Source organism: Myxine glutinosa, chromosome 1 (genome assembly GCF_964187855.1).
Source record: "Myxine glutinosa chromosome 1, kmMyxGlut1.1, whole genome shotgun sequence".
In the NCBI taxonomy this organism is placed as follows: domain Eukaryota; kingdom Metazoa; phylum Chordata; class Myxini; order Myxiniformes; family Myxinidae; genus Myxine; species Myxine glutinosa.
Genome location: NC_136261.1, coordinates 201,675,304 through 201,693,459, shown reverse-complemented (window position 1 = coordinate 201,693,459; position 18,156 = coordinate 201,675,304). Strand labels below are relative to the sequence as shown.

The window sequence follows — 18,156 nt, the reverse complement described above, 5'->3', positions numbered from 1 at the left end:
CAAATAGTAGTGGACTTAGTACCGACCCCTGATGCACTCCCACCTTCACCTCAAACTCACCACTGTTCTCGTCCTTCGTCCTTACAGCTGTGCATGCTCTCTCGTACATTGCCATCACTACTATGATCAACCATTCCTAGACTCCTAACTTCCTCAATGCCCATGTCACTACTTCACGTGGATCCCTATCGAATGCTTTCTCCAGATCAACAACCCCAAGAAACAACTTCTTCCTCTTCTCCATGTACTTCTGCAACTGCCTTACAATAAAAAGCGCGTCTGTCGTTCCTCTTCCTGGCATAAATCCAAACTGCATTTCGTCGATCTTCACTTTCTTCCTTATCCTCCTCTCCAACACCCTTTCCAATACCTTCATTCTATGCTCCAATAACTTTATCGTTCGATACGAGCCACAGTCCAGAGGGTCACCTTTTCCCTTGTATAGAGGGACGAGGGTACTCAGTTCCCAACCCACTGGAATGCGGCCTTCTTTCACCACCAGATTACAGATCTCTGTCATTCTCTTCACACCCCAACTTCCCGCTGCCTTCAACATATCTCCCACAACTCCCTTCAGCCGTCCTGCTTTTCTACTCTTCATTGCTTTTATCACTTCCTCAACTTCCTTCTCAGTTATCTTCTCTGGCAGTCCTAAAACTGGGTTACTCTCTATGTTGCCATCCCATTCATTCTCTGTATTCAACAGCATTTCCATATATCTTTTCCATCTTCCTTTAATTCCATCTGGGTCCACAACGATTTGTCCCACTTCATCCTTCAAGCAACTCACCCCCATCACATCACATCTCTCTTTCGCTATCTGCTTGCAATCCTGAATACCGCTCTCTGACCCTCTTCCGAATCCAAGCATTCTCCGAACATTTTCCTGCATGCCTCCTGCACCTTTTCTACCTCTTTCTTTGCAGCCTTCTTGGCTGCCTTATAACTTTCATGCTCTGCCTTTTCTGCCCCCCTTACCCTTCGCCTTCTGCCACTCCTTGACCTTCTTCCTCTTCTCCTCAATCCTCTTTCCAACTTCATCATCCCACCACCATGTTTCCGAGTGCCTCGGTGGTGCTTATGTCCATCCACATACCTCACCAACGGCTCCCAACAGACTATCTTTCATTGACATCCAACCACTTTCAAGCTCAACCACATCATCCTCCACCATACTCAGCCTCTCTTTTAATGCCTCCCTTACTGTCACCTCTTTTAACCTGCACACCTTCATTCTCGGTTCGTACTTCACCCGCCGAGCTCTCTTCGCACCTTTCACCCTTATGTCGCAGACAACCAAGTGGTGCTGTGAAACAGCCTCCTCCCCCGGGATCACCTTTGTGTTCCGGAGGTGCCCCCTATCTCGCCTACGCACCATCAGGTAGTCAACGGTTGTTGTCGACCCACCTGACGTGTATGTAACAAGCTTATTATCCTCTTTCTGGAACTGAGTATTACAAATCAACAAACCAGCTCCATCAGCAAACTCCAAAATCCTTTCACCTTCTGCATTCCTCGCACCATATCCGTAACCCCCAGGAACTCCCTCAAAACCGTCCATACTCATTCCCACATGTCCATTTAGGTCTCCTCCTACCACAACAACTTCCTCATCTTTCATGTTTTCCATCAGCTTCTCTATCGCACACCAGAACTTGTCCTTCTCTTCATCGCTCCGACCGACCTGCAGAGCATATCCCGAGATGACGTTCTCACCAAGAGCTTTCCAATCATCATTTTCACCATCATCAACCTATCACTCACTCTAGTCTTCACCACACTGTCTACAAACTCCTCAGAAAACAGGACACTCGGATGGATGACAGGCTGAGTTAATCAACAGCATGACAGGGGCTTGAACTCAGGACGCTGAGATCTGAAGCCAGCCACCTTAACCTTTAAAGCAACACCGAACTCCCCCAAAGGTCAGGATGAAGGTTAAACAAGGAAATGAGGCCATTTGTGCCATCATCGCTGTGTTGTACTTGAGTTTATTTTTGCTGTAGAATCATCATCATGGATTTAGGGCCGTTTCAATGCTTGCATGTGTAAGCTGTGATTCACCAAATGGCTGCTTTTCCAGACTGCACGATCCGTTGCTAGCCCTCTTACTCGTCCTTTAACTACGAGATAATCTCAGCAACTCATGCCATGTTTTCCTCGAATGGCCTCTAGCTCTCCTTCCATTCACATTTACACACCTCTTCACACAGCTGTCCTCCCCCATCCTTTCCACGTGTCTGAACCACCTCAACCTACCCCTATGCACGACCTCACTCATGCTCTCTATACCGAACCTATCTCTTAATTCCAAATTTGGTTTCCTCTCCTTCAGTGTCACATGACACATCCATCTCACCATTCTCATTTCGTTCACACGTCCGTTCATCCTCCTTTTTCATTGCCCAGGTTTCACTGCAATACAACATCACGCATCCAACGCAAGCTGCATGAAGTTCAAAGTTGCTGCAAACAATGTTCTTGATGTTTAACTAAGGTCTGAATGACCCAACTTGTCTATCCATAATATCCAGGTAGGATCACACGACATAGCTAATCATTCAGGTTAACTGCTATACACTGTATGGTTATCCTTTATGAATTGTGCAGTTACTAGGTTTTGCACACAGATTCATCCGTCCATTCCCATAATAACCTAATTATTTCCCGTTGCTTTCCTTCCCACTACACAGAACAATGATCATTTCACGTTGCACCACAAGACGTATCCTCTTAAGCGTACCACTTGGTGCAGCCATCTTGTGTATCCTGTCCCTCATTTCACGGTCACAAAGTCCAGTGGTGTTGAAGGAAACTCGCCGAAACATGGGGCCTGGGTCGCGGATTGACATGCCAGTGTTATCGGTAACTAAATGTGAGGGGCACAAGTGCAACGAGATAATCAAGGACGAAACACCACCCTGCACCATCCCACCACCTCGGTTATGTGAGTACAAGCCATCCATCTTTGGGCATTGTTTCGATAAATTTTGCTGTGTTTCGGCATTTTATACGGATGTAACCTGTTTTTCTGAGGAAATGAAATAGAAAGTGCATAGGTCTGAAATGGGGGTAGTCAATTTTGGAAGCAGTTGTCCTGTCACTGGGGGTCACCTGGCCATGTCAGAGGGGACTTGTGCTCACAAACTCTGGATGCTCCTGTAGCGGCTACCGCTGGGTTTTCACAATCGCCTTGCACCTATCAAGGACGCGGAGCGATCACCATGCCGGACTCGTCCAGGACGCCCGGGCAGGCTCGCCCTCAACTTGCCAGGCCGCAGCCAGGACGCTGGGCCACGCCCCCTCTCGCCTTTCCTGGGCAAACGCTCGGGGATAATATGTATATATATTGCTGCCCGATAAACGGGCTTTTCAGAGTGCCTGAGTGTTTGGTTTGATTAAAGCAACTCGGATGAATTCCAGCTTTTTGTCGCGTCCATTCTTCCGATCGACGTGGGAGCCCCAGCTCCTTCATTGGTGACCTACCGACATGGACACGGCAGTCGCCCTTAAACTGCCTACCTTCTGGGAGGCTCACGCGGCGGTTTGGTTCGCACAGGCGGATTCCCTGTTCGCCCTGCGAGGCATCACGGCCGACGACACCCGCTTCCACCATGTGGTAGCAGCGCTCGGTTCGGCCACCGCGGCCCGCGCCCTGAGCCTCCTCGAGAGCCCGCCAGCCGCTGACAAATACGGCGCGATTAAGAAGCTTCTCCTCGACGCTTTCGCCCTCCCATCGGCGGAACGCGCACGGCGCCTGCTCGACCTGCCCGAGCTCGGCGACACGCGCCCTTCCGAGCGAATGGACTACATGCTTTCACTGCTCGGCGAGCACTCTCCGGCATTCCTGTTCCAGGAGCTGTTCCTCCGTCAGCTGCCTAACCCGGTACGCCTCGCCCTGGCAAGCACGACGATCACAGATCCCCGGGCCCTTGCCAGAGAAGCCGACAAGATCTCCGCCGCAGGACAGCGCATCGCAGCGGCGACATGGGACCCACCGCCGTCCGACGCAACACCCATGGCGCCCGAGCACCCGGCACGTTCGACGACCGAACTGCCGACGCAATTGGCGGCCGCTACACCGAGCCGACCACCTCCAGCACGACGACCGGGGCCTCCACCTGACCAAGCGTGGTGTTACTATCATGCCAGGTTCGGACAGAAGGCCCGGACATGCCGACCCCGTGCACCTTCGGCAGGCCGGGAAACGGCCGGGCCGGCGTTCATTACCAGCCATGAGCGCCGGCCACACGGGCAACTTACTGTTCATCACGGATAAAGCGTCCGGACGGCGCTTCCTGTGCGACACCGGCGCCCAACTGAGCGTCATACCCGCCTCTGACCAAGACAGGCAATCCGCGGTTTGCGGCCCCTCCTTGGTTGCGGCCAACGGATCGACCATCCGCACCTTCGGCCCGCGCAACGTCACCCTCTGCTTCGGCGGCCAACGCTTTGCTTGGACGTTTGTAACCGCAAACGTGCCCATGGCTCTGCTAGGCGCCGACTTCCTCTGCGCACACGGACTGCTGGTGGACGTCCAACGGCGTCGTTTAATCAACGCCGAAACCTTCAGCTCCCTGGTATGCACATTGAGCAGCTCCGCGCCGACCGAGCTGGCATGCGCCGTCCCGGCGGCGAACGAGTTTGCTCGCCTGCTCACGGAGTTCCCGGCCCTCACACGGCCGACGTTTTCGGCCGTCGCAGTACGGCATGGGATCGAGCACCACATACCAACCACGGGCCCGCCGGTCTACGCCAGGGCCCGCCACCTCGACCCAGCCAAGCTCGCCGTGGTGAAGGCCGAATTCGACGCGTTGGAGCACCTCGGCATCGTGCGGCGCTCCGATAGCGCGTGGGCCTCGCCACTGCACATCGTGCCAAAGCCGGGGGGTGGATGGCGCCCGTGTGGCGACTACCGCCGTCTCAATGACGCTACCACCCCCGACAGGTACCCGATCCCGCATATCCAAGACTTCTCCGCCCGTCTGGCGGGACGGGTCATTCTTTCGAAAATTGATCTCATACGGGGATATCACCAGGTACCTGTCAGGGCGGCCGACGTCCCTAAAACGGCAGTCATCACGCCGTTCGGCTTATTCGAATTCTTGCGGATGCCGTTTGGTCTCAAGAACGCGGCTCAGGCGTTCCAGCGCTTGATGGACGGCGTGCTGCGTGACCTGCCGTTCCTTTTCGTTTACCTGGACGACATCCTCGTCGCCAGCACGTCCCGGGCCGAGCACCTCCTCCACCTCCGAACACTGTTCGGGCGCCTCAGCGAGCATGGCCTCATCGTCAACCCGGCCAAATGCCACTTCGGCACGACGGCCATTGCTTTTTTGGGCCACCACATCACCAAGAACGGGGCCGTGCCGCTGCCAACCAAGGTCGAGGCCATCACCACGTTCCCGCGTCCCCGCACCATAAAGGCCCTGCAGGAATTCCTGGGAATGGTGAATTTTTATCACCGCTTTGTGCCCCGCGCTGCTCAACTCATGCGGCCCCTCTACGAAGCCCTCCGGGGCAAGCCGGCCAAGCACGACATCGCCTGGTCCGCAGCAATGGATGCGGCCTTCCAAAGCTCAAAGCGGGCCCTCGCCGACGCAACACTGCTCGCTCACCCGGTGCTCAACGCTCCCATCGCCCTCACCACGGATGCCTCCGACTACGCGGTGGGCGCCGTACATGAGCAATGGGTGAACGGGGTTTGGCAGCCACTCGCTTTTTTCAGCCGGCAGCTCCGGCCGAACGAGCTCAAATACAGCACGTTTGACCGGGAGCTCCTCGGTCTACACCTGGCCGTCCGCCATTTCCGCCACCTCCTGGAGGGCCGACCTTTCACGGCGTTCGTCGACCACAAGCCGTTGGTTTACGCCATGGCCAAGGTCACGGAGCCGTGGTCGGCCCGCCAACAGCGCCACCTCTCCGCCGTGTCGGAGTTTACCACGGACATCCGGCACGTCGCCGGCAAAAACAACGCCGTGGCCGACTGTCTTTCCCGGGCCAGCGCGAACGCGGTCCACCTGGGCGTGGACTTTGCGCTTATGGCGGCGGACCAAACCACCGACACCACGGTGCAAGCCCTCCGGGCGGCGGACATGGGCCTCCGCCTGGCCGACATCCCCTTCGCGGACACTGTCCTGCTCTGCGACGTCTCCCAAGGCCAGCCTCGCCCCATCGTGCCCGTCACCTGGCAACGCCGCATCTTCGCCTCCCTCCACGGCCTTTCCCACCCGGGCCGGAAAGCTTCCCAGAAGCTGGTGTCGGCGCGATTCGTCTGGCACGGCCTTCGTCGGGACGTCCGCGATTGGACCAGCACCTGCACGGCCTGCCAACGGGCCAAGGTCCACCGACACACCCAGGCCCCGCTGGCACCTTTCACCGTGCCCGAACGACGTTTCGACCACGTCAACGTGGATCTGGTGGGCCCCTCCCCCCGTCACGGGGGTTCACACACCTGCTCACCATGGTGGACAGGACCACCAGGTGGCCGGAGGCCGTTCCCCTCATCTCCACCACCACCGCCGACGTGGCGCAGGCTTTCATCGCCACCTGGGTCGCCCGCTCCGGCGCACCGGCGGACATCTCGTCAGACCGCGGACCACAGTTCACCTCCGAGCTGTGGGGCGCGGTCGCCCACAACCTGGGGGTCAAGCTCCACCGTACTACGGCCTACCACCCCCAAGCAAACGGGTTGTGCGAGCGATTCCACCGCTCCATGAAGGCCGCGCTCATGGCCGGCCTTCAAGACGGCGGTTGGGCCGACCGGCTGCCGTGGGTCCTTTTGGGCCTCCGCACGGCCCCCAAGGAGGACCTCCAGGCATCCACCGCCGAGCTTGTCTATGGCCAGGCGCTACGCGTCCCGGGCGAATTCGTGCCCGACGCTACCAGTCCCTGGTCCGCAGCTCACCAGCGCTCGGACCTCCAGGAGGCCGCCCGACGGTTTGCCCCCGTGCCAACATCCCACCACGGTGACCCCCAGTCCTACGTCCCCCCAGCACTCCGCACAGCGGAGTATGTTTTTGTGCGTCACGACGCACATCGGGGGCCACTCCGGCCGCCGTACGACGGGCCCTTCCGGGTGCTGCGACGGGACGACAAGTCGTTCATCATCGACATCGGCGGCAGGTCGGAGCGGATTGCGGTGGACCGCCTCAAGCCGGCGCACGTGGACGTCGACCACCCACCACGGGTGGCCCTTCCGCTGCGGCGAGGCCGCCCCCCGTCCACGGTGCCCCCCACTCGACCGCCCACCACCACACCGGACCCCCTCCCACGACCCGCCAGGGGTCGCTTCGGCCGGGTCATCAGGACCCCCCTCAAATTGACCCTGCCGGTGCAAGTCGATTCTGGGGGGACGTGTGTAGCGGCTACCGCTGGGTTTTCACAATCGCCTTGCACCTATCAAGGACGCGGAGCGATCACCATGCCGGGCTCGTCCAGGACGCCCGGGCAGGCCCGCGCTCAACTTGCCAGGCCTCGGTCGGGACGCCCGGGCATGCCCGGGCAGGCTCGCCCTCAACTTGCCAGGCCGCAGCCAGGACGCTGGGCCACGCCCCCTCTCGCCTTTCCTGGGCAAACGCTCCGGGATAATATGTATATATATTGCTGCCCGATAAACGGGCTTTTCAGAGTGCCTGAGTGTTTGGTTTGATTAAAGCAACTCGAATGAATTCCAGCTTTTTGTCGCGTCCATTCTTCCGATCGACGTGGGAGCCCCAGCTCCTTCACTCCAATATTTCTGGGGACTCTTGCTAAATAATGTCCTTTGAGCTAAGTATATTGTAACGGTCATGTGGTCCGGCCCACTTTCCCAGGTTCGAATCCGGTGAGTGGCCACATCAGTCACCTGCTGCAGCGATTTTCCAGCCCCAACACGCCCCATCCCCCACCCCCACCTCACGCCCCCGGCCCTCCTCATCCTAGGATCCCAGGCTCAAATCTCATCTAGTGTACCACGTTATTGTCTTAGCTACTGTCATTGTGATTAATCTAAACTTACACTCGTCTTTGTATCCAAGTTGTTTTATAAACCCAATTGGTTACTGTTAAAAAAATAATAATCTGGTATTAAAGAAGTTGCCATATATTTTAAGGCCTACCACATAAACTAACTATAGATTTGCCAACTTTCCATATGCACCAATTTCATCATGACCAATAACTAAATTTAATTCGATATCTAAATAGAGATACACCTACAGATAGTGCAAAGAATAGGGGCAATGCCCCTGGGGTCACCTGGTAGACCACTGAATATGTAACGGAGAAGAGAGTAAATACCTATTTTTAGGGGGAGGGGCAAACACCTGATTATTTTTTATGCCGTGAACAAACTTTAGTACCTCACGGGTGATGAAGGTGATGGTGAGGTTTCATCAAAATAGTGTGTGTAGTTTTGGAGATGAAGTTTGAGTGTTTACACACTGCCTGACGGACTTTGCCATTAAGCACGAGTGAATTGGCTTAAACATCTGGTAACGGGCCAATTGGGAAGCACGCTTTTAACGTGCACATGGGGCTGAATGAATGAATGAATGAATGAATGATCGTTTAAAGGCCATTTTTCCCCACTAGAGCAGGGGTTAGCCTTGAGGGCCCCCATGACAATCATGGTTCCATGTTTGATGGTAATGTTTTTATGGCCGGATGCCCTTCCTGATGCCAATCCTTGGTCGCCTCTTACGATGCGCAGTGTACCTATTCTAAATCAGGGTACACACCTGGATCATTCATCCGAGCAAGCTGGTACTCAATTTTCCCGACCTCAGAAGGATGAGTCAACCCCCTTGGCATTAATTCAGCAATCAACCGGGATTCGAACTCAGAATCCTAGGATCCCAAGCCGGCACCCTAACCGCTAAGCCAACACCAGGCTTTCATTCATTCATTCATTCATTCCGTCCCAGTGTTATCGGTTGTTCAAAAAATATTACATACGGTAATGTTATTTTTTAGGGAGGCACGTACAGGCTTGATTAAACCTTACTAGAAATTACATACTCGGCCCAATCAGTCAATGGAAATCTGATGCAACAAAGGCAGACAGTGTATAATCAGCAGAGACCGACAAGTACTAGCCTAATGTGTTAGGCCCACCAGAAAACCAAGATGGCGGCCAAATCATTTTGTCTCGGTACTATGGTGGGTGAAGTCAAGTGACAGATGTGGGTGTGGTCCGTTAGCTCTCCGACCAATGGGTGCGCATTTCAAAAATCGACCCACAAGAACCCCAACAACAACGCGAAGCTCTTGTAGACCTATGACATGTCGCAGGTAAAAACGTTTCACCTGTGTCGGAATGTGGTTTATTATAGGCAACGGCAGAGTTTGGGAGGGGGGCAGGGGGTATGATCCTGAGTAGAAGAGGGGGCAGGGTTATGGGAGGGGGGCAGGGGGTATGCTATGGCCCGGACACATGCCCCCACCCTAATTTTTTTCAGTAGTGTACAATTAAGATAATAAACATCCCGTATTTAAACGTGAGTAACAAAGCGAAACGGAACCCAAGTGTGTGGATACCTTCCCCCAGCCACAGCAGATATCGCGGTATTTGCATGGAGTGACATGATTGGCTGCATCCTTTTTCAAATCAGATTAACAACTTTGAAATTTGTGATTTTTCACAAATGAAGGATTTTCACAAATGAAGCCACTTTGGAACAAAGCTTTTCTGCAATGAGACGGATTAGAAACTGTTTGTGCTCATTCATGGGTGAAGAAAGATATTCTACACTGACTCGTCGTCACATAAAGGTGATTTAACTGTGAAGCTGATTCCAGAGGACATTGTGGACGTTGACGCAAACCGAAGGGAAATACTTTATTCATTAAGCTAAACACAGTATTTATATTAAGACAATGTTTATGTATGTGAATCTGCACCGTAAACACAGTAGATGGCTGCACCAATTCATAAAGTACTCTATTTCCTTTTTTATTCAAGGATTTGTGGTTATGCTAATCGAGTAATAGTAATATTGGTGGTAGCTGGTAAACATGTCAGACTATAAAGAATCTGAAAATGCAAAGCCCGTCCGCATCCGTTTGTATTCAGATTGTTGTCCTCTTCTTCTTCCACCTGCTCAGAATAATGAAAAGTTTTTTATTTTGTTTTTTTTAAAATATAAAATGAAAATTGATGATTTTATGCAGCCTTGACCTTTCATCTTTAGATCTAAAAAATAATCAGTTTCTAGCTTTCAATTGGTGAACCAATTCTGTGACCCAATATGCAAATTCTTAAAATTTCAGGTTGATCAGATGAAAATTGACAATTTTATGTGATACTGACCTTTGACCTTTTGAACAAAATTATAAATTTGCCTTCTCCATATTCTCATAATAAAGCTATGTTGAAAATTTGATGACAAAACCCAAATGGTAAAAAAAAGTTACTGCCCGGACGCGCACGCACGCGCACACACACACACACACACACACACACACACACACACACACACACACACACACACACACACACACACACACACACACACACACACACACACACACACACACACACACACATACATACATACATACATACATACATACATACATACATACATATACATATATATATATATATATTGTTATGGACCGCGGATAAGATGTTGTTTGCCGAGCGGAGACCCCGCGGCCCTAACAGTTACCCCAACTAACCCGATTCCCGAACGTTGGCCGGATCGCGCCATAGATATTCAATAGGGAAAAGACAAAGGCGACACGGATGTGAAGAAGAAGAAGACAAAAAAAGGTTGGCAATACTACTAAATTTATTCCTATTATTTACACGCTCAAAAGTAACCAAGGAAGAAGGAAAGATAAGAAAATAATTTACAGAAGATATTAGAGACACAGTGCAACGTTAACTTATACAAGCTTAATTAAATACCCAAGGACAGAACAAACAAAACAAACTCACGTACACAAGAAGGATGGAATCGTTGGAATAAATGCTGGAAGGAGGAATGGGAAGATTTAGCTGGGGCAGATGGTTCGGCTTGATCCCGCACGGGACGTCGGGCTGGACCACGACGGCCAAGGATGCCTCCGTAATCTGGTTCCCGCTGCCTGGTGGAGTCAACGCTGCTTGTGTAACCCAAAGCTGCTGGTTCTCTGGCTCAACTCTTTCTTGGCACGTCTCTCTGTCCAACCACTCTTTCTCTCTTGGTGTAACTTCTGCGAGCAAGGCGACGAATAGCAGGCTTTGTGATTCCCTGGATGTTCTCTCTCTCAACCACCGACAACCACCCCCTTGCTTCTTGCGCGCGCGCCTTTATAGCGCCTCCGGCGATCAAGCCGCCGGCCTTCAGGACACGCCCATCGGTGTGCTCACCTCGGCCCTGGTTGGTCGCGCGACCCTCTGACTCCGCCCTTGATGACGACCGGCGGGCACGCCCTTCTTCCCCGACCCGAGCACATGTTCAATGGTGGTTTTGGAGGGGATGTAACTGGCAATCGAGGCTTGGCAATGGCGAAAGGGGAAATGGAGGTTTTGGGAATGGGAATGAAGAATGAAAGGGGATCTATCTTGTTCCACTTGGTGCAATGGAGTGTCATCTTAATGGAAGACAAGGCCTTACCCTAATACACATAATAAAGATATAACTATTGAACAGGGGGGAAATCTATGATTGGCTAACGTGTATGCTTTATGGAATTAACTACGGGAACGCCCTTTGACCTTTATACAACACTGGAGGCAGGAGGGTCCAGAATAAAGCAATATTGCACAACAATTTACTATACAATACAACACAAGAAAAAAACATAATCCTCATATCCGCAACAATACATATATATTTTATATATATATATATATATATATATATATATATATATATATATATATATATATATATATTGTTGCGGAAATGGCCCTTAGTGGTTTATTAAATATAGAATTAGTTCAGGTCCCCTCTTAGATGTATGTTTACCATAGATCGTCTGTACTGGGATGGTAGTTTTGTGTCGGAAGGTGTAGCAGGCTGTTTTGTGTGGTGCATTGGTGGTGTACAAGAGACGGTTCCCTTTTAATTACATCTTGACAATCAAACAAGGTGCAAGTTCCATTAAGACCGGCCTCGGTTGCAATGCCATGATCGAGGCAATGGATTGACGTGAGAAAGCGCGATTGAGCGGGCAAAAACGACAAGCGCCGTCAAAAACCGGAAGCGGCGCTTCCGAGGAGTCGCTGAGCAAGTGCGAGGGAAGAGGTGGAAAAAGATGCATGCGCGGATGGCGTGTGGACAGGCCTTCGCGGCGGACGAGAACCACCAAGGCGAGTGAGAATAACGGAGTTCTCTCTCTCTCTCGGAAGAAGGGAGTTCGACAATCGTGCTGATCGCGTGGCCGATAAGGAGAGCGGGTGGCCGCCGTTTCGCGACGCTTGATGCGTGGCCGATAAGAGGGCGGGCCGCCATTTGGCAGACTGCAGGCCCAAGCGGGGCCTTCGAATCCGGCGACATCGGCTTGTTACGAGCTGCATTCGCCCTTTTCACATCTTCACCTCTCGTCCATCAACACCACCAAGTACCCCCTGTCTTGTATGAATGTTGTCCAGGCCTAAGGTTTATCTCGTTAGGGTCACCCCGCGAAACCCTTAATTGTAGCTCCCTAGATAAGAGCGGGTTATTACTCATAGTTGAATTATAATGTTATCATGAACGCCTTGCTTGTTTTGTGTACCCTAATGTTCCCCCATTAAATCTGGTTGATTCATATGGAAGTTGCCGCACTGCATTCATCTGTGTCGCATTGAAGAGCAATCCGCTCGATTGGTAATTAAAACCAAACTGGCTACAGGTTGCGGCAGACTTCGCTCGGTCTCTGACAAACCCAACCTGTAGCGACGGGTGTCTCCCCAACTGGCAAGGCACAGGTGTAATTTGGTATCGCGATAGAGGCGCGTAACCCGAGATCTGTGTCGAACCAGCCGGCGTTGCACCCGTGGGACGGCCGTGCCGGGAGGCGCGACCCGTCACCTACAACACTGGTGTCAGGAGTCAGGATTTGGACCTGAGGTGCATTTCGCACCCCGAACATCGATTGTGAGAGGCGCGTAAAGAAGAAAAAAAAAAAAAACACGTCGCTCGCAAATTCCAAATTTGGTTTCATTTTTATTTTGAGTGGATTGGGTGTCAAACTTCGTAATTTATAAAGGAAGATGGAGTCGCAAAATGGCTGCGCGGCTCAGCAGCGTGACACGAGGTGGGAGAGAATCGGTATTAAGAGTGCAACGAGCCGCACATCACGAAGAAAACGCTCCCACCCACCGATCCAAACCACGTGGTCACAGCATGCGTCATGGCAAAATAAGCAGGACGACAATGCGTACATTAACGAGCTTCATGCACGATTGGGGGATGCCTTGGAGCAGGTGGAGTGTAAGGAGGATTATATTGGGGAGTTACACACGAAATTGCATGAGGCACTACAGCAGGCAAGTGAGGTTCAGGAAAATGAGGAGCAAAGGGAGTCACAACAATTGGTCGATGCACAGGAACGAATTCACTGGACGGAAATGGCCTTGGCCGGCGCATTGCGAGACAACACAGATTCCAGATGGGAACGAGCACGGATTCTCGAATTGGAATTGGAACAACTGAAGGGAGAATTGTCTGAGAAATCAAGCCAGTTTCGGGAATCAGAGTACAGAGGAAATGAACTGGCACGTCAAATGGAAAGTAGCAAGGAATACGGGAAGAGGATGGACAAAAGGAGAGAGGAAGCATGCGAAAGAGTAGAGGAGATAAGTGAGGAAAAAGAGAGGATGGAGAGTGAAATGTTAAGGAACCACACTGTGCAGATTGAACAGATGGAAGCCAAAGCCAGGTTAAAGAATGACATGGATGAAAGGGTAATGAAAGAACAACGAATGAAGCAGGAGAAGGAAATCAATCAATTGAGAGAAACGACGAGATTGGAGAATGAAGAACAAAAGAGACGATGGGATACGAAACAAAAAGAATATGAATTTGAAATTGATCAACTAAAAAGGAACTACACTGTGCAGATCGAACAGGCAGAAGCCAAAGCAAGGTCAAAGAATGACATGGATGAAAGGGTAATGAAAGAACAACGAATGAAGCAGGAGAAGGAAATCAATCAATTGAGAGAAACGACGAGATTGGAGAATGAAGAACAAAAGAGACGATGGGATACGAAACAAAAAGAATATGAATTTGAAATTGATCAACTAAAAAGGAACTACACTGTGCAGATCGAACAGGCAGAAGCCAAAGCAAGGTCAAAGAATGAGATGGATGAACGTGTAATGAAAGAACAACGAATGAAGCAGGAAAAGGAAATCAATCAATTGAGAGAAACGACGAGATTGGAGAATGAAGCACAAGAGGGACGGTGGCATAAGAAACAAGAGGAATATGAATCGGAAATTGACCAATTAAAGGAGAAAGCAAGGGTGGAGTCCGCAGAGATGGAAAGACTCCGGAAAGGTAACGAACAACTAAAAAGGCTCAGAGAGGAAGAACGACTCAACTGGGAAAGAAAATGGAGCCAGGAAGTAGGGCAGCACAATAATGTGGGATTTGTGACGTCATCACAGGGAGGAATGTTAGTGGTGCAGGACTTGATTGGCATCACTCGTCGAATGAAACAACAATTGGAGCAAACCCTGGTGATGGAGACATGGAGGGAGTATACGGGGTTGTTGACTCATGAAACACATTTTGAGCAGGTCCAGCAAGTGAAGCTGACAGGCCCAGAGGAGTTTGGCGAACCAATGATGAGCGACCGGACCGATGTGACTTTGGAACGAAGCAGGTACGTGGGCATCTGCATACATGGTGCGGACGATGAGCTTAAGTTCGCAATTGGATTTGATGTTAATCAAGAGACTCTGTCCGATGGGGTGCACGTATGCGTGACACCTGAATGTGTGGATGGAATGCCTGTGGATGAATGCTGTGAGCCCATAGTCCAGTTTACAGCACCGGGGTGTGCTGTCAAGGCCGAAACGTGTGTGAGTGCGGAGCATGGAATGAGTGGTGACGTAGGAAATAGGTTCGAGGTGCAAGGGGAAATAGAAATTCCACCAGGAGCAGGCTTTAGAAAGGGGATTGTAATTTCTCCCTCAGCTTCACAGGAACTTCGAGGTAGAGCGCAGATGCGTAGCAGGCGGCGTTGGCATGCGTCACATACTCCCTGGACCCATTTTCGAACAAGAGGGGCCCAGCAACGACACCGCCAGGTGTCCCTTGGTCATCGGACCTCTCTGAGGACACGAGGGGTTCGGCTAGCTAAATGGGATTTACCTGTCTTCAGGGAATTAAAGAGAAGAGGGGGAGGCCGCTCCCCCAAGTGGGGTCTACCTGACTTCCGCGAACCCTGGAGAAAAGGAGGGGGTGGACCACGACCCCAATTGAGACGTGACCCTTATGAGCCGTGGCGGAAAGGCGGCGGGGCCATGTAAGGGGTAATGAGGGATTCCTTCCCTCACTCCCTTTCCAATGAGCCACAGAAGCAGGCCAGATTGGAAAGAAAAAAAAAAAAGGGGGAATTCTTGACTGAAAATAATATCGAGAGAGATTGCAAATTGAGAGACTGACAGAAGAGACAAGAGTGGCACAAGTGGATGTGCGTGACTATTTTAAAAAAAAAAAAAAAGAGAGAAATAGTGGGGACATGACAGACAGGGCGTTAAACACCCCTGCAAAAAAAATGGAAGGTGTTGGATGGTGTTGTGGACTGGGTGTGTGGCACTGTGGAATGAATGACGAAGGTGTTTGGGATGAATGGCGTGATTGTGTGAATGAGGAGAGTGAGTGCGAACAATGTACCCTGTTGGTAGGAGTCTCCTAACCAAGTGAGTGTAGGTTAGGGGGACTTAGTGGATTTGACGTGGATTCTGGCTGCTGTTCCATTGTGCAGGCGGACTGCTAGGGGTAGGTGCAGCCAAGGTATGGTGGTACTGGCTGGGAGTGTGACATGGTATTGGAAGTTGGTGAGTCGGGAGGGGACACCAGACAGTAGGGTTTAGAGTGCTAAGAGAGCACAGTGCGGGGGCTAGAGAGCCACCCGGTTAGAGTGCTTGGAGAGCACAGTGTGGGGGCTAGAGAGCCACCCCTTATTTAGGAGCGCCAGAGGCGCGCTCAGGTGAACCCCGAGGTCGCTGGGTGTCCCCCACCACCTATTGGAAGCAGGCAAAGAGGCCTAGTTGTAGTCACACTCCCCAGCCAATGAGTTATGCCTGGCACCACCAAGTGAAGAAAAAGAGACAAATAAGGGCCTTGCCCAGGTTTAAAAGAATGGAACAGTGTGCCAGGTTGGGAAAAATGGGTCATTAGGATCATTGTGGCAATGGCAGGGTTTGTGCCATTGGTTAGAGCTTCAAGTAAAAGGTTAGGTTCGATGAACTCTCCTCCGCACCATTCATGTGTGACACCTGGTACGAGTCGTGTTGATGGGAAAGTTGTGAACAAGGGCCAGGTTCGGTCGCCCTCTCCAAGTGCCAGAGAAGCCACCAGTGTGTCATGAGCACACAGATAACAATTGATTAAGAAGCACACCATCCTGTCAGCTAAAAAGTGAAAGGACTTTTTAAGAAGACCATACTAAAACAAGTCGTACCAAGATAAGTCAGGCAAGGAAGGTTAAGGGTACTCTTCATTTTGCCTGGGCTGAGGTCATCACCCCCACTTGCACCCTCAAGAATGCCTCCAGACTGCATTTGCTTACCATCGGTAGAACTGTGCCACCTGCTGTCCAAGGCAGGGCTTGTTGCCTGCTGCTGCTCGGTTGTGGGCCATGTGACCGGAGCATTTTGTAGGCCATGTGGCCGGATCATTTTTGTGTGCCATGTGGGCCGAAGCATTTTTGTGGGCCATGGAGGCCAAAGTGCTTTCGCGGGCTGTTGCAGCCGAAGATTCATGCCGTCTTGTGGGCTCAGTGGGCCGAAGGACTCTTTGTGAGATTAGGCCACTGGGCCGACTGAACTCACCTGGTGAGAGGCCAATAAGGCCACGAAGTAAGGAAACCCCTCTGGGGTGAAGACATAACACTGCCGGGAGGAGGCGTGAAGGAGCGAACACGTCAAGAAGCTTTGAAACTCTGAATGTCTTGCTCCGATGTGAATATTGGTGTTGAAAGTAACATTGAATGCCCTCCTGCGCAAATGCATAATTAGAATGTTAAGTATTGTGCATAGAGTGTGGATGTGTTTGTTAGATTAGTGATCCGACACACTAGGATAGGGACATGCCAATCTTACTGATACTTTGCTTCTTGGAGTTAAGTGCTTGCAATGTTGTGGGTTAGAGTAAATGGGAGATTTGTGCTGTACGTTAGACAGGGCCATTCCCGCGGGCTGCCCCTAGTGGAGGCTCGGGAGAGCCTCGGGAGAAAGGTGGGGGTAGTGTTGCGGAAATGGCCCTTAGTGGTTTATTAAATATAGAATTAGTTCAGGTCCCCTCTTAGATGTATGTTTACCATAGATCGTCTGTACTGGGATGGTAGTTTTGTGTCGGAAGGTGTAGCAGGCTGTTTTGTGTGGTGCATTGGTGGTGTACAAGAGACGGTTCCCTTTTAATTACATCTTGACAATCAAACAAGGTGCAAGTTCCATTAAGACCGGCCTCGGTTGCAATGCCATGATCGAGGCAATGGATTGACGTGAGAAAGCGCGATTGAGCGGGCAAAAACGACAAGCGCCGTCAAAAACCGGAAGCGGCGCTTCCGAGGAGTCGCTGAGCAAGTGCGAGGGAAGAGGTGGAAAAAGATGCATGCGCGGATGGCGTGTGGACAGGCCTTCGCGGCGGACGAGAACCACCAAGGCGAGTGAGAATAACGGAGTTCTCTCTCTCTCTCGGAAGAAGGGAGTTCGACAATCGTGCTGATCGCGTGGCCGATAAGGAGAGCGGGTGGCCGCCGTTTCGCGACGCTTGATGCGTGGCCGATAAGAGGGCGGGCCGCCATTTGGCAGACTGCAGGCCCAAGCGGGGCCTTCGAATCCGGCGACATCGGCTTGTTACGAGCTGCATTCGCCCTTTTCACATCTTCACCTCTCGTCCATCAACACCACCAAGTACCCCCTGTCTTGTATGAATGTTGTCCAGGCCTAAGGTTTATCTCGTTAGGGTCACCCCGCGAAACCCTTAATTGTAGCTCCCTAGATAAGAGCGGGTTATTACTCAT

General features: G+C 51.5%; 2 protein-coding genes across 3 annotated transcripts in view; one reads left to right on the top strand and one right to left on the bottom strand.

Moving 5' to 3' along the window:
* Positions 1–18,156, bottom strand: part of LOC137433556 (tetratricopeptide repeat protein 1) — a 207,290-nt gene that overhangs the window by 119,855 nt on the left and 69,279 nt on the right. The window lies entirely within an intron of this gene.
* The window catches only part of LOC137433512 (beta-1,4-galactosyltransferase 4), a 73,617-nt gene that overhangs the window by 13,655 nt on the left and 41,806 nt on the right, over positions 1–18,156 (top strand). Inside the window, exon 2 of the mRNA XM_068125871.2 lies at positions 2,694–2,947. Within this exon, the coding sequence (XP_067981972.1) occupies positions 2,698–2,947 (250 nt within the window). The 5' untranslated portion in view covers positions 2,694–2,697. The remainder of the gene's footprint in view (positions 1–2,693; positions 2,948–18,156) is intronic.